We start from the raw sequence: 15,846 nt of genomic DNA, 5'->3' as shown, positions 1-15,846 counted from the left end.
TAATAATTGAGGGAAGTACATGTATATATAAATCATAGTTACAAAACCATTCTAGGGTACATGGTATACAATCTTCTAGACAGAAAACCACTTTTTCAAGGCTGCTATTCATCTCAAAGTCATTCAAGTTCGTCATTGATGAGTACATGCTTATGCACAAGAGCAAGTTCAAGAGTTTCTTAGATGTTGAATTGTTTTATTAAGAAAGTGTTACGCAGAAAAATACCATGCTTTTATTGTCCGAAAACTGGCGAAGATCATGCCAATAATTTCATGCCTATAGAATAGAATATCATTAACTGAGTGTTTGGCATTTCTTTTTAATATATTAATAAGCAAAATTGAATAATCTTGACAGAATCGGGAGAGACAGGATGTGCAGCTTGACAGAATCGGGAGAGACAGGGTGTGCAACTCATACAAATTGGGAACTGAACTATAGTCATACCTATGAAGTCCAAATCGGTCCTTTTTTAGGCTGAAGTCTAGACTGCACTTAACACTGAATATTGCTATCATTCAGTGGGGGTAAAATACCTATATATAAAGGAGGGATTCTTATCGTATATTTCTCATTGATGATAATATAATTATCTATAATTCACACATATAAACTAACATTAGATAACACAGATATACCCCAGGGTTAACATTTATTTGTCTTAGATAGCTAATGTAAACATTTCGCATTCTAACACACATCCTGAAAAATCTACCAAATTACAAAAGTTTTTCAATATACAAAGTATAGAATCTTTCACTCTTGTTTTCCCCATACATTCATAGACAGTTACTAAGAAATTTACTCTGAACAAGAATTTGGTCGTTAAAAATGTAGCTAACATTATGATAATGGAATCTGAGGGAAAAACTGACAAAATAGCCAAATACATTATACTAGTGTAGTTTCTTGGTGAAGGAAGTATATTTTTCCAATTGACATTAAAAATTTTGCATTTCTTATATAAAAGATGTTTATAATATTCAATTTTGATATATAATTTTTATTTAGTTTACACTCATGTCAAAGAATATTTCCTCTGACTCATCTCTGAATCAAATCCCCTTAGACATAAGGAACACAGCAGTCTACATCTTAGCAATATTCCAAAGCTTTGATTTCTGGCAGAGATTGCATGTCTAATTTGTATTGAAAACTTAAACTCGAAATGCACTGGTTGCCTTAGTCCACAATTTACTGGAAAATAATACCAATCAAATGATATAGACATTTTGACTCAATAACAGAGGCTACAGAGGCTAAGTCAAATTAGTTACTGTTGTAACAAGAGTGCACACACTGAAATGTCTCGCCTTCTTTACTAATCATTGATATTATGTTGATAGTCCTAAGTATAAAGCTTTATTACAACTGTCACATAAACTTAACATTAACCAAGATAGCTAAACAAAGACCAATGAACCATGAAAATGAGGTCAAGGTCAGATGAACCATGCCAGGCAGACATGTACAGCTAACAAAAGTTCCATACAACAAATATAGTTGACCTATTACTTATAGTTTAAGAAAAATAGACCAAAACACAAAAACTTAACACTGTGCAATGAACCGTGCAATTGAGGTCATGGTCAAATAAACCTGCGGGACTGACATATAGATCATAATATATTTCCATACACCAAATATAGCTGACCTTTGGCATATAAAATTAGATAAAAAGACCAAAACTTAAAAACTTAACTTTGACCACTGAACCATGAAAATGAGGTCAAGGTCAGATGACATCTGCCCGCTAGACATGTACACCTTACAATCATTCCATACAACAAATATAGTAGACCTATTGCATAAAGTATGAGAAAAACAGACCAAAACACAAAAACTTAACTATAACCACTGAACCATGAAAATGAGGTCAAGGTCAGATGACACCTGCCAGTTGGACATGTACACCTTCCAGTCCTTCCATACACCAAATATACTAGCCCTATTGCTTATAGTATCTGAGATATGGACTTGACCACCAAAACTTAACCTTGTTCACTGATCCATGAAATGAGGTCGAGGTCAAGTGAAAACTGTCTGACGGGCATGAGGACCTTGCAAGGTACGCACATACCAAATATAGTTATCCTATTACTTATAATAAGAGAGAATTCAACATTACAAAAATTCTGAACTTTTTTTTCAAGTGGTCACTGAACCATGAAAATGAGGTCAAGGACATTGGACATGTGACTGACGGAAACTTCGTAACATGAGGCATCTATATACAAAGTATGAAGCATCCAGGTCTTTCACCTTCTAAAATATAAACCTTTTAAGAAGTTAGCTAACGCCGCCGCCGTAGCCGCCGCCGTAGCCGCCGCCGCCGCCGCCGCCGGATCACTATCCCTATGTCGAGCTTACTGCAACAAAAGTTGCAGGCTCGACAAAAACTGATTTGAAAATATAGACAAGCTATCTGTTGTTCTTTTCTGATCCCATTAATTTACATGACAAATATTAATATACCATTCAAACACAGCTACATTTATTTCTTGGTTTCATACTGGGAAAATAAGCTGTTTAAATTCATGCTGGTTTTAAGTAGAAAGCTCAATCTGATTTCAAGTGACTTAGAGGAAAATTGTATGTCACCTTTTGACAGATGCATCCATGTCTTTACATGCTTAATATACTAGGAATTATTGAGAGAAAAAACACTGGGCGTAGCCTGTTTGTGAAGATTTTTCACCTTGGTAGCCATAGCAACCATAATACAATCATGTAAAATAACCACAGAAAACATACAATATGGTATGCTTTAAGGAAATTTATCAATAAAATGTGCTGTCTGATATAAAATCTATAGTAAAAAAAATTATCATCAAATCGACAAGTTCAATTCACATGTACAATTATGTGTTATGGTATATTGTACACTCTTACATACAAATGAATGAATAATTCATAATTTCCATGATGGAATTGTGAATATTTTTACAATTATTTATGGGATTACACAAACATAAAACTATGTTAAAAATCCTTGACATAATATTCCCTTGCAGTATAAATATGGAAGTTTTATTCAAATTTAATTCACTTTAGTTTAGTTGATGGCTGGTTGATGTCTAATAAACAAAAGGTATTTAAATTTTGACAGATTTTCAGTTACTAGCTACAGTATAGTAATTTCATAAAAAGGTAAGACAACAGAGTTCAGATGGAAGCATTTCAGAAGCTCTTAAAACTAAACAAGAATGTGTCCATAGTACACGGATGCCCCATCCACACTATCATTTTCTATGTTCAGTGGACAGTGCAAATGGGGTTAAATCTCTAATTTGAAATTAATTAGAAAGATCATATCATAGGGAACATGTGTACTAAGTTTCAAGTTGATTGGACTTCAACTTCATTAAAAACTACCTCGACCAAAAACTTTAACCTGAAGCGAGGCAGACGGACGAACAAACGATCAGATGGAAGGTCAACGGTATACCATAATATGCTCTATAAATAGCGTATAAAAAGTATAGAGGAGTAGCATCAACACTGACATATTTGTAGAAAAAAAATGATAATTTTGTACAAGACCTTGACGTAGAAGCCATTTCTTCCTAAAATAAAAAAAAAGGTCATTCTATGTATATATGTGTCTTCACTTGACTGTTACTTTCTAAACTACTCTTCCCAAGTAAACAGTCCGCAAGTCTAGTTATATCAAACTCTAAGTGTTGATGGTATCCCATTGTTACAATTGTTCATAATTTGTCTTTTTGTTGACCTTTGGAGGTCTTTTTGTTGACCTTTGGAGGTCTTTTTGACTTTTATGTGTTGTTGGGTTGATAATGTTTATCTTACAACTTGCTTCATTCATACATAATTAGGTGTTGATGTCGAAAGATAAACAAAAATCCATTCAGTAGTTATAGGAGGGGCAATGGGCTGAAATTAGCCTGAAAATATTAGTGCCAATTTAAAATCAAATAAAACAGCCTACCCATACTGTTCACACATCAATGATCAGTTGTAGTAAGCTTAAATTATCCATGCATGAACAGACAAGCCAAAAAATCTACTTACAAACTTCCCCTAAAAAACAAGAGTGGGCACATTGAAATGTCTTGCCTACATAACTGCATAATAAATGTCAAACTACATGAATAAAACCCACAAGGGGGCATCACCATCATCTGACATGTATTAGTTCTATATATAGTGACATGTACACCAGGTCACCTTACCACAAACAGTTGGCAAATTTCTTACAGTAAATGAAAAACAAGCAAGACGACCATGATCAATAAACCATGCAAATAAGGTCAAAATCATGTGAACCTTGGTCAAAACATACATGTAGGTTATTGAACCTCAGAATTGATTTGAAGGACAAGTGACTTGCTTGTATTGTATTGTATGGTTTGGTTTGTTTACAGTGTACCACCAGTAAGCATATTGCAAATAACTTACATTTCCAACTACATAAGATTTGTATACATGTTTTGCCTATTTCAATATGGATGACGGGCAAGACAGAAAGAGTTAAATAATAGGACTCAGCCATCTCAACACACTCCTGGTTTGTGTAGCTGAGACAATGGCACAATTTATATTTACACAAAGAACTGAAAAAAGAATATTTATATATAATGGTTTAAACAAAAGATTAAAATCACAGTTGAAGAGTGTGGATATAAAGATTTAAGAGTAAATGTTTCAAAACTTTTAACATATTTGTTTTAATTTAAATGTGTGCCTAATTTAAAGATGAGATAAGGTTAATTTGAATAAACATGAGTTAATGAGAAGAATCCATGCAATAGTAAAGTAAAGATAACTGTAAAATGTCAAAGTAATCTACTCTTTTAAATCTATATGTAGATAAACTAGTTGCTCGTGAAATAGACCTTAAATCAAATAAACTTTAATGGTACAATGTTAGGGTTTTTTTCCATTTAACATTGTGCATCTCTGTCTGTAACATGCTTCACAGTCATTGCAACAATATGGGGATTAAAGAATTAAAATATATTATAATAAATCCAATAAGTTTAATTTGACAGTTCAGTCTATGGTTTTGGTTACAAGTTGTGAAAAGTCATGTTTATTAAGAGTTATAAATTAGCAAACTGTGAGAGAAAATGCATCTTTTTTTTTGTTTTTTGTATCATTTACAAGTACATTGTAAAATAAACATTGTCATCTTAATTAAAGAGAGATATATAAATTCACTAAAAAATAGAAAAAGTTTATGTTGAAATTCAGAGACAGATTTATTAATGCCTTACCCCAAGATTCAGTGCTTTGTCTAAGAATATCTGAAATGTATTACACATTGACACCAGCATTTTTGAATTTTGCAACCACTGTAATTTTAATTTGATGTATCAATTTTATCAATCAAGATATTGGATATTAATTAAAGTCTACTTTTAATACAAGCACCAAAAATTTATAAGATATCCTCCATCAGAACTTTTAGATATACACTTATTACATGTATATAAGTATATAATATCCTCCATCAGAACTTTTAGATATACACTTATTACATGTATATAAGTATATTATAAATAAATATGATATACATGTACATGGGGTGTTAAGACTATATATATATTTAGATAAAATAAAAGCTAAGAAACAAACAAAAGCAAACTAGAAGGGGGTTTAACTGTTTTACTTGTTTTAATTTGATTATGTTGATTATAACTTTTTTTTTGTGAAATCGCTAGATATAGACGCCAATTTTTTATTTTTTTTTTCTGTATGCAAGACTGGCCACTGACTAAAAATAAAGATGGTCACACTAATTAAGGACAGTTGACTTTTTATACACATCTTTACAAAAATGTTGAAAATGAAATGCTGCATGTAAAACAAGCAATATTTTCTATATTTGAGGTAGAACAAATGTACCAACCGGTTCATCTAACATAGAAGTGATTGAAGCTTGGTGCTTTTTTCTGATACATATGGCACTAGAAAGTTGTATTCCCCATACCAAAGATAGAGGAATAAAAAAATTAAAGCTTAAAAAAATCCCTACAAACCAGCATATTATCATAGCAATGAGCTACCCACCTTTCAGCTGTTTATAAACGGCCTTCAAAGGATCTAACCAATGCTGAAAAGAGAAAAAATAAGATTAAATTAATTACAAAAGGTATAAAAAATGAACTAACATTACTTTGACACACAATCTCCATAATTATTTCTGCATTTATCTCACAGAATCAATAGTTGAGCCATAAAAATAGCAACACTGATACCACCATCATATTTTATGTAAAAGTTTGGTGAGATGAGAGAGTGAATAAAATGTAAATAGATCTAACAAGTAAATGTCAAGTGACCTTTATATCACAGAGAACTATTTTTAGTTGACAGCTAAAACTTTCTGCTAACATGGCTGATAATTCTGTAGTTTGCGTCTTTTTTATCATTCTTTTTTTACAAGTTGGTGCTTATGGACATGAAATGGAGGATGTAGGACCTTCCTTATTGTATCCTTTATCTTAAAATTAAGCCTCCTTTTTTTTTTTGCCAATTTTTTCTTTTCTTCATATTTTAAAATCACATTTTTTTTTTTTTTTTTACTACTTTTTAAGTTCTAGTCTATTTTTCTCTATTCCTAAATTTATTTATATGGAACCTCAAATATGGCCTTAAGATTATTGCTTAAGGTAAACAAGCATGCATATGGACCCTCAAATATGGCCTTAAGATTATTGCTTAAGGTAAACAAGCATGTAATTTAATTGTAATCTTTCAACTCAAAAATAGTTTGAAGGTTATAATCAAAATACATTTTAAATCAATAAATATAATGTAGATAATGTCAATCAAAACATATATTTATCTGTTTATAAGTCTGTTAGGTTAAAAAACAATTTATATTAGATTCTAATACTGCATCGTTTTAAGTTAAAAGAAGCAAGCAAATATACTGGTAAAGATAACACTTTTGCTAGATCTGCAGAAGGTCCGAGACATAGTACATTTCTTTTAGACAATAAATGCAAATTAAAAAAATCCCACCTGCGCTTTCTCAATAAAATTTTCACAGTGTGTTATACTTCTTTCGGGACAAATTATATCAAAATTATAGAAAACGTCATTGGCTCTAACTCAAAATATGGACAATTTTATGTTAAGGGGGTCTTGAAATCTTTTGACAGCTTCCAAAGTGCTAATTTTTAACCTTTTTCAACTGGACCAAATCACTACTTTACTTTAAAATTCATGACCCAAATTATTTGACAGTGTCATTTCATCCCTTGACTTGCTATTTGGGGCATAAAACATGGAGAAATACATTTGGAAGGGGTATACAAAAAATTGGCAAGTAACACACTGTCCACACTAAGGACTACATTCGTGGACAACAAAAATCAAGGGACGACAATTGTGGTCTCGGACCAGAAGACAGTCAACACTTAGTAAGACAGAAAAATTATTTTCTCCTTTACCATACTTTGCTGTCACCTTGACTATAAAAACATTGTATCTTGTCAAGGTGTCTTGCCTTGATGTTGAGAAATAACACTTGATAGCATTGTTATAGTACATTAATGACCTTAGTAGCTACAAATAACCAACAGCCTACTAAGAGATAGATCCAAAGTACTTTTCTGTACTTAAGCCTGACAGACAAGAATTCAATAAGTAGTAAATCGAATTGATTTTGTCTGCATGTTTATGTCTGCTAATACTATCTATCATCTTATTCCAGAAGCAGGATGCATGTATACCTGCAGATAAAACCTGATGTTCAATGGACTGGAATTACTTTTATGTTAGGAAAATAAATGAAATTGAAATCACAAACAACAAGAATGCAAGTGTTGTCGTTCTAAGCAGATCCCACTCGTAAATCAAAGTATTGGAAAACAGGAAGAAGATGTCTGACAGATCTGAAAAGCTCTCAGAAGATGCTGACTGAATATAAAGTCCTAATGTTCTGTACAAAAAATGTAATGCTTGAGAAAGGGGTGATGAAAAATTTAAAGTACATTCTGTATGTTGATAAATTCAGGCAAACAGGAAGTAGGTGTCGGACAGAAATACAGAACAGTCAAATGTGACAGAAATGAGGAGCATTCAAATGTTACAACGAAACAAGTTTCTGACTTAATATAAAGACTATCAGACTCTACTTAGTAGTACATGTACACATAACAGTGTCACAATTTAGTAGTACAAGTAACAGTGACAGTGTCACAATTTAGTAGTACAAGTAACAGTGTCACAATTAAGTATTCAAGTAACAGTGTCACAAAACAATTGGTGAGATGAATGGATAAACAAACAGACAAGGTTATGAACTATAACCCAGCCCTAGGATTGGGGTATTTTAACATTTTACAGAGATGTGCTCCTAAAATGCATTAGAAAAGTTCTAAAGTTATTGTTCTTCGTCCCATTTTTACAGACCTATTTCAATTAAACAGACTATGAAAGAGTCAATGGGATCAAAAAGTAGTAAGACTGCCTTTTCGGCACTGGGAACCCTTAGTCTGCTACATGTACTGCTATCTTGAAGGTAAATGGCAACACAGAGATGTACTGCTTTCATGACAAAACTTTCAGTAAGATGTTTACATGGTTTAGGCAAATATCTCATTGGAGGATGGCTCTTGACTGAATTCAGCCCTTCATGAGTGTTGAGTCAACCATCAAACTATTTTTGGACAACAAAATAAACTGCCAAGGAGATGTGTATGTCACTTTTTTTGCTTTTCATTAGTTGACATATTCTTATGTGTTGGCAAAACTTATTCCAATCTAGTATAATTAGATCATGTATTTTGTTTCTCATATGTTTATAAAATTCTATCAAAGCTAAATAAAGGTTTTATTCAGAGACTGAAAATGAGTTTTAGCATCAATATCTACATACTTTAGCATCCTTTTTTAAAGTAAAATTCTCAAGATCTAAGTGAATTTTTAATGTAGAAATGACATTAAGTTGTTGGATAACTGCCTAAGATCTGTTCTCAGGTACAGGTGGTTATTGAAGTATGACCAATGACAAATTTCAATGTTTTTGATGGATGTTTTAAGTTTTATTTTACAACCAAGTACAATGAGCCTCCCCTAGGAGTTGGACAAACTGTCATATAATCTAATGAATAATGTGTATTGAAAAATACCTTGGTATACCATACACCATGCATGACATCTATATTTCAAATTCATTGATGTTTTCAAGTTTTAACTTCAGGATGGAGTGTGGGTGTTGACAAAAACACTTGAAACATGTGAATAACATTCATACATATTATTTTAGTTGTATTTATGAATGGTGTTTCAAAACACAAATAAAAAAAGTTATGATTTTTTTAAATGATGGCTTTGCCCATTTTTTAATCCCCAAAGTTAAATTCCCATGGCCATGGCCAGTATTTAAAACCCTCAACTATATCATACATGTACATGATAGAAACCCTTGTAGAGAGTGCATAACAAGCCAGAGCACTAGAAAGAACAAGTTGCAACTAAATTACCAGAAAAAAAGATCATATACATTCTACAGCAGCACATAACAAGATTGTTTTTCGCATATAAATCAGTATTCAGTAAAAATTTCAAAAGAGAGTAAGAACAAACACTGCTGTCTTAGGACAATTAGAAAATAAATATGTCACTTTTTTGTGAGCCAGTGGAACATTATGAAAGATATCATTGCCTTGACATAAAAGATAAAAATGTTTGCACAAGTGAAAACCACAAGCATGACAACACATTGTAAGTCTTATGTCAATTTTATGCAGACACATGTAAATATAAACATATGCATAAGTAATCACCACATTTCAACTGTGTTCCACATGAAAAACAATTTGTAAAATAAATCAATATATGTGTATGACGAATTATAATACTATCCATATTTTTGCATTCATATATCTTGCTTTTGTCATGACTATCCATATGGATGGTTTTTAAAACTTGATAAAAGAAACATAACAATCTTACATATTTGGAAACCTTAAGATTACAAAAACTGTTTTTGGAGATTTAGGAGTAAAAATAAAACAGAGCTAGTCATACAAGACCTGTACAGAAAAAAGAACAGACATTCTGGTATTCCGTTATAAAGAATTCATTCTCAAACCAGACCCATATGGAAAATATTCACAGATTCTCTAAAAATTCATCATCATTCATACAACATAACCTCAATTAGGAACTATAAGAATGAATGAAGATAAACCTTGTTATTCAGCAATCTGCAAACAGTTTACATATATTCAGCGTATAATGATTGAAAACATTAAAAATATTGCAAGGTCATATTAAAAAGGTGCTGCAAGGCTTTCTGTTAAAATCAACAAAATACTACAAGTCTTTTGAAGAAAACAACAATACTACGATGGAACACTGTCACCGGGGAAACTGGGTGACTTGTGAGGTTGTGCAACAAGAGCCTGACCGAATGGCCTCTTGTTACTGAAACTGTGTGATGCACCTGATCACACAACGAATGATTGCTGTGAATAGCAATGAGAACTCTGAGACTGAAACTCTGGTGAAACCTAACTTCTGAGACTCTGGAACTAGCGACGAATAAACCAATAATTCAGCATGGAATACTAATACTTTTATTACAGATGGACTGTGTTCAGTGTAAAGTCCTGAGTCCAAATCTTGCTTATAGAAATTATAAACAAGTATTTATACACAATTGAATTAACAAGTATAGACATAACAAATAACAGTTAATTTGAGTAATATTGGTCACAATTAAGAACATACATTATGAATAAGGTAAAATGTCACTAATTAGCTAACAGATTGAAACATGTCACTCAATGTCCAAACTAAGAATTAAATTGCACATCAAAGCATGTTGATTTTAGGTCCTGGATATGAAATGTAAATAGAAACGAAACTATAAAATAATATGAATTATAAAACACAATGAATTAAAGTCTAAAATTTCAAAATTGAGAATTTTAAATTAAAGTCCAAAATAATAAACGAAGCTGCTTTTTGCACTGTCACATATGCCTCTCCTCCCAATTAAGTCCGTCCTCGGACTTAGCACTATCTATATCGGCCGCCTCTTCGGTTAGAGAATTTTAAATTAAAGTCCAAAATAATAAACGAAGCTGCTTTTTGCACTGTCACATAATGTATGACAGAGTTAAAATGACTTTCAAATGTGTTTAGGTTTTTAATGTTAATGTTGAGACTCAAAGAATTTATCATTAATTATGTTTTATATTATATATTCTACTTGGACATAAGTTAATATATATCTAATTGATAATGGACATTTTACAATCAAAGTGACAATAATGCCTCAGGGCTTAATCCTTTATCCTTCTTAAATTAGAGACATTGCTAAAAGAGTTGTATTAATTATTTATCTTTCTTTATCTGGATAATAACTTGTTTATATTTGTCAACACATTATTATGTAACAATTGATCTTAGCTTATTGTTTAATTCTCATATATATATATTGTACTGTATTGTAAAATAGATAAGTTTGGAAGTCACAGGCTTGGTGACAAGTTCCAGTCTTGGAAATAAATTATATACTAAGTGGAATTAATCTTCTGTGTATTACTGCTAGTTTATGGTGCATGGTTATTTAGGTTTAACATTTAGTTGTGACCGAATCCTCATATCAGTCTCCTAGTTATAGACTGTTGGATTTTCTTGGTTACACATGGTGGAGGACCGCCTTTTCCGGCAACCTCAGCAGCACAGCGAGTTACCCCCCAAGAAGAGAAACTTCGTTTAATGACAATATGAACTACTCATTCCAACCACAGTGGAGACAATGGAACTATTTTCCTTGCCAGCTACCAACAATGCCAACATGTGGAAGATGTGGAAATAAACATTTATATAAAGTATGTTATTCATTAGCTAGGAGTTGCTATAAGTGTAAGAAAATAGGACATTATGCAAGGATGTGCAAAACTAGTGATAAACCAAAATTGGAACTTAATGCATTGAATTCAAAGCAAAAAAGCAATAGGCAAATTCAAAGAGACAAGAAGAGAATGGACACATACATTCAGAACAAGAAAACATGTCGTGAACTACCATTTTCGAACTTAAAGGATGCAAATTTTGGAAAATATTTGGATGTAACATGTGTGATTAAAACAGAACTGAAAAATGTTAAGCAGAAATACAAGGATAATCAAATTGACCAGCAAAATCATGTGAATGAATTACAGTCTCAATTAGAAAAACTAGTAAATGAAATAATTCAAGCTCGGCAAATAATTACCAAATTCATTGACCAAACATCAGATTTAAAGCAGGAAAATGAAAAACTCTCAATAACTGTAGACCAAAACAAAGTGTCAGAAGCTGAAACAAATCAAATACTGGAAGAACTTATAAAAAAGAACAGTGAACTATCAGAGGAACTAGAGGAATATAAAGAGTTCGAAGAAGAAAATACAATGTTTGATTCTGACGGTGAGGAAACATATTTTATTACGAACAAAGATGTGGACAAAATGCTGGAAGAACAAAGTGACACTCATCTAAAATTAGTTTCAAAACTTGAGGATGAAAATAGGACTCTAAAAAGTAAAATGGAACATCTGACATCAGTTCAATGTGCAAATTCAACCATCGAGAAACAAGAAACTAGACTTAATACAGAGACACGTATGTCTCCAATGGATATTGTTGACAAATTGATTCAAAACCAAAATAAAAAACATTCAACCAAAAGAAGTTCAAAGAATTCAAAACGCAAATCTCGTGTTTCCAAAAATACATCTTAAGATTTAAGGTGTTATTCAAAAACATGTGGAAATGTTTTAGTCGGACAGGGAGAAATGTATGACAGAGTTAAAATGACTTTCAAATGTGTTTAGGTTTTTAATGTTAATGTTGAGACTCAAAGAATTTATCATTAATTATGTTTTATATTATATATTCTACTTGGACATAAGTTAATATATATCTAATTGATAATGGACATTTTACAATCAAAGTGACAATAATGCCTCAGGGCTTAATCCTTTATCCTTCTTAAATTAGAGACATTGCTAAAAGAGTTGTATTAATTATTTATCTTTCTTTATCTGGATAATAACTTGTTTATATTTGTCAACACATTATTATGTAACAATTGATCTTAGCTTATTGTTTAATTCTCATATATATATATTGTACTGTATTGTAAAATAGATAAGTTTGGAAGTCACAGGCTTGGTGACAAGTTCCAGTCTTGGAAATAAATTATATACTAAGTGGAATTAATCTTCTGTGTATTACTGCTAGTTTATGGTGCATGGTTATTTAGGTTTAACATTTAGTTGTGACCGAATCCTCATATCAGTCTCCTAGTTATAGACTGTTGGATTTTCTTGGTTACAACACTTACATGTGTAGACCAACAGAGTTGGACAGTTGAGAACTTAACTCTTAAGAAAAAAAAGATGATTTTGCAAGGTTCCATTCAAGCAGCACTTGAATATAAAGTTTTTACATTATTTGATAACAATATCCATGGCTAGTTTCCTTGATAGAGTCTGTTGGATACAGCTTATACAATCAAGCTACTTAAGTTTCAATGGTTATGATGAAGTCATCACATTGAGAGCTTTACTCACACCATTATGACCATGATGACTAGGTTGAGAATGACTGTTGTGAAACATCAGCTGTAAAACATAGATGACTACAGATTCCTGTATGTTCCACTTGGTGAATGTGTCACTATCATCAGTATATATAAACTAATCACCAAAAATATGACTTTTTCTTGGAATTTTTAAATCACAAACAAAATCACTTATTGTTGGAATTTTTATTGTCAACAGCAACAATATCACTGGTGTCATTGGTTCAAAAGGACCTGGTGCCTATTCTGTTCATCACTAGTAATCTGTCAATCTTATTTTGATCATAGTCAATATTAATGATTCTTAAGACTTCTGGCTGTGCAGTGTTTTGTCCTTTCATCTTTTTCTTTTGATAATGGTGTGTGCATTATTCTTCAAATTAGTTTTTATAATAGCCAGTTGATATCTTTTTATTTCATTTTCAATCAAAATCTTAAACTGATAAAGAAACAGAATATAAAGAGTGTAAAGCTCAATATTTTGCTACAGGAATACTGCATGAAATATACTATTCACCTTTATTTAACAGATTCTTTTCATTATTTAACGCCTTTTTTTTTTAAATTATAATAATCAATTGACAACCCACATTCTTAAATTTACTGTGACACAATTACCATATTTTCTTTTCATAAATATATAACTAAGAGAGGATCATCATGAAACATCAAAGACTACAATCTATAATTAATGAAATGAAATTAACACGTAAATTACAGGTAAAATCATCAGGTATAATTCAAAGGTAACATCAAGGCAAAAGGGTATTTCAGGTGAGAAAATGACAAGCTGAGTCATCTAGATTGAAACAAGATGTTTCCAACAATCACTGATCGATGCTATATTCAATCTGTTATAGAAATTTACTATTTTTACAACAAAGAATGTATGTATGTAACTTTTCCATATAGGTATTGAACGGCAGAATACTTGCATAAATGTACATATATATATATATATATATATATATATATATATATAAATATACATGTATGTACAAGTATCAATGGGCACATTCTGTTCAACTGTATATTTGTTCCTACATTCTTGGAACTTAAAAATGACCAATATAAAAAATGCTTCAAAAATACCTGTTAATTTTGTTTAGTCTGTTTATTAATGTTCTACAAGACACATGCATGATATAGTGTGTCTTTCCACGTTGTGATGTTATAATATTGTTTCAGAAAAGGGAGAAGGTTTGGTACCATTAAAACGTTTAATCCAGTTGCAAATGTTTGCACCTGTCCTAAGTCAGGAATCCGATGTACAGTGGTTGTCATCTGCTTATATAGTTCTATTCTGGTTTTAAATAGATTAGACCGTTGGGTTTCCCAATCGAATGGTTTTACATGTACATTAAGTAATTTTTGGTGCCCTTTATACATGTAGCTTGCTGTTCGGTATTAGCCAAGGCTCTGTGTTGAAGGCCATATGTTGACCTATAATGGTTCGCTTTTATAAATTGTGACTTGGATCGAGAGTTGTCTCATTGGCACTTATACCACAGCTTCCTTTATCTATATACTAATATTTGATGGGCGGGGTAGATCCAATATTTATCATCAGCACAAAACTGTAACTTCAATTCCTGCTATCACTGATTTCTTTAATTTTCAAGGGTACCATGGCCAATTTACTATATTCACTAGCCAGGGGTTACAATTAGACCTATGTATACTCCTCTGCACGTCTCTGGATGTAACCCTTGGTAAAAATTTAGATCATATGGTCTTTACTTGGTAGTCCTTTAAATTTATTTACTTTAATAAATCCATTTACATAAGCTTAAGGATACATTAAGGACTAATAAAGATTATTTATTTTGTGTTCCCTTATTTTTTGTAGCATGTACTCCAACCATACTGCTCCAATGCATACTGACAGCTTATATCAATTACTTTTATCATGTTTAACCATTTAAATACAAATTTATACAATATTTTAATAAAAATATTAAAATCTTGTTTAAATGTAAAAAGAAAACATAGATGTCCTGAAGTCATTTGTAGCTTTTTATTACGATATTAAAGGTTACTTTAAGATAACATATGATTCAATATTATTTATGTTATAAACATTTTTTAAATTTCATTCTATCAACAAGGAAATCTATGTTTTCATTTAAAAATACTTCAGATTAAATGATCCAATTCATGTATTATATTTATCCCACCTTTTTTTTATACTTTTTACTTGACTGTATTTTATTTTATTTGCTAGAAGCTACTAGTTTTGCTGTTTCCCTTATATATGTTAGTAGCAATAAGAGAAATTAGGCATTTA

At 31.4% G+C, this 15,846-nt stretch overlaps 1 protein-coding gene across 8 annotated transcripts in view; it reads right to left on the bottom strand.

Annotated features, from left to right (window-relative positions):
* The window catches only part of LOC143071266 (FERM domain-containing protein 5-like), a 68,115-nt gene that overhangs the window by 43,454 nt on the left and 8,815 nt on the right, over nucleotides 1-15,846 (bottom strand). For 6 of the 8 annotated variants that reach the window (XM_076245466.1, XM_076245468.1, XM_076245467.1 and 3 more), the window contains exons 3-4: nucleotides 6,035-6,077; nucleotides 5,239-5,268 (exon numbers count right to left, since the gene is read on the bottom strand). In XM_076245466.1, coding sequence (XP_076101581.1) covers nucleotides 5,239-5,268; nucleotides 6,035-6,077 — 73 coding nt within the window. The remainder of the gene's footprint in view (nucleotides 1-5,238; nucleotides 5,269-6,034; nucleotides 6,078-15,846) is intronic. The other 2 variants (XM_076245469.1, XM_076245473.1) reach the window with 1 other exon arrangement.

The sequence above is a fragment of the Mytilus galloprovincialis genome, chromosome 4, assembly GCF_965363235.1.
Source record: "Mytilus galloprovincialis chromosome 4, xbMytGall1.hap1.1, whole genome shotgun sequence".
Classification (NCBI taxonomy): Eukaryota; Metazoa; Mollusca; class Bivalvia; order Mytilida; family Mytilidae; genus Mytilus; species Mytilus galloprovincialis.
Note: the sequence above shows the minus strand (reverse complement) of the source record. Positions and strands in the feature narration are given on the sequence as shown.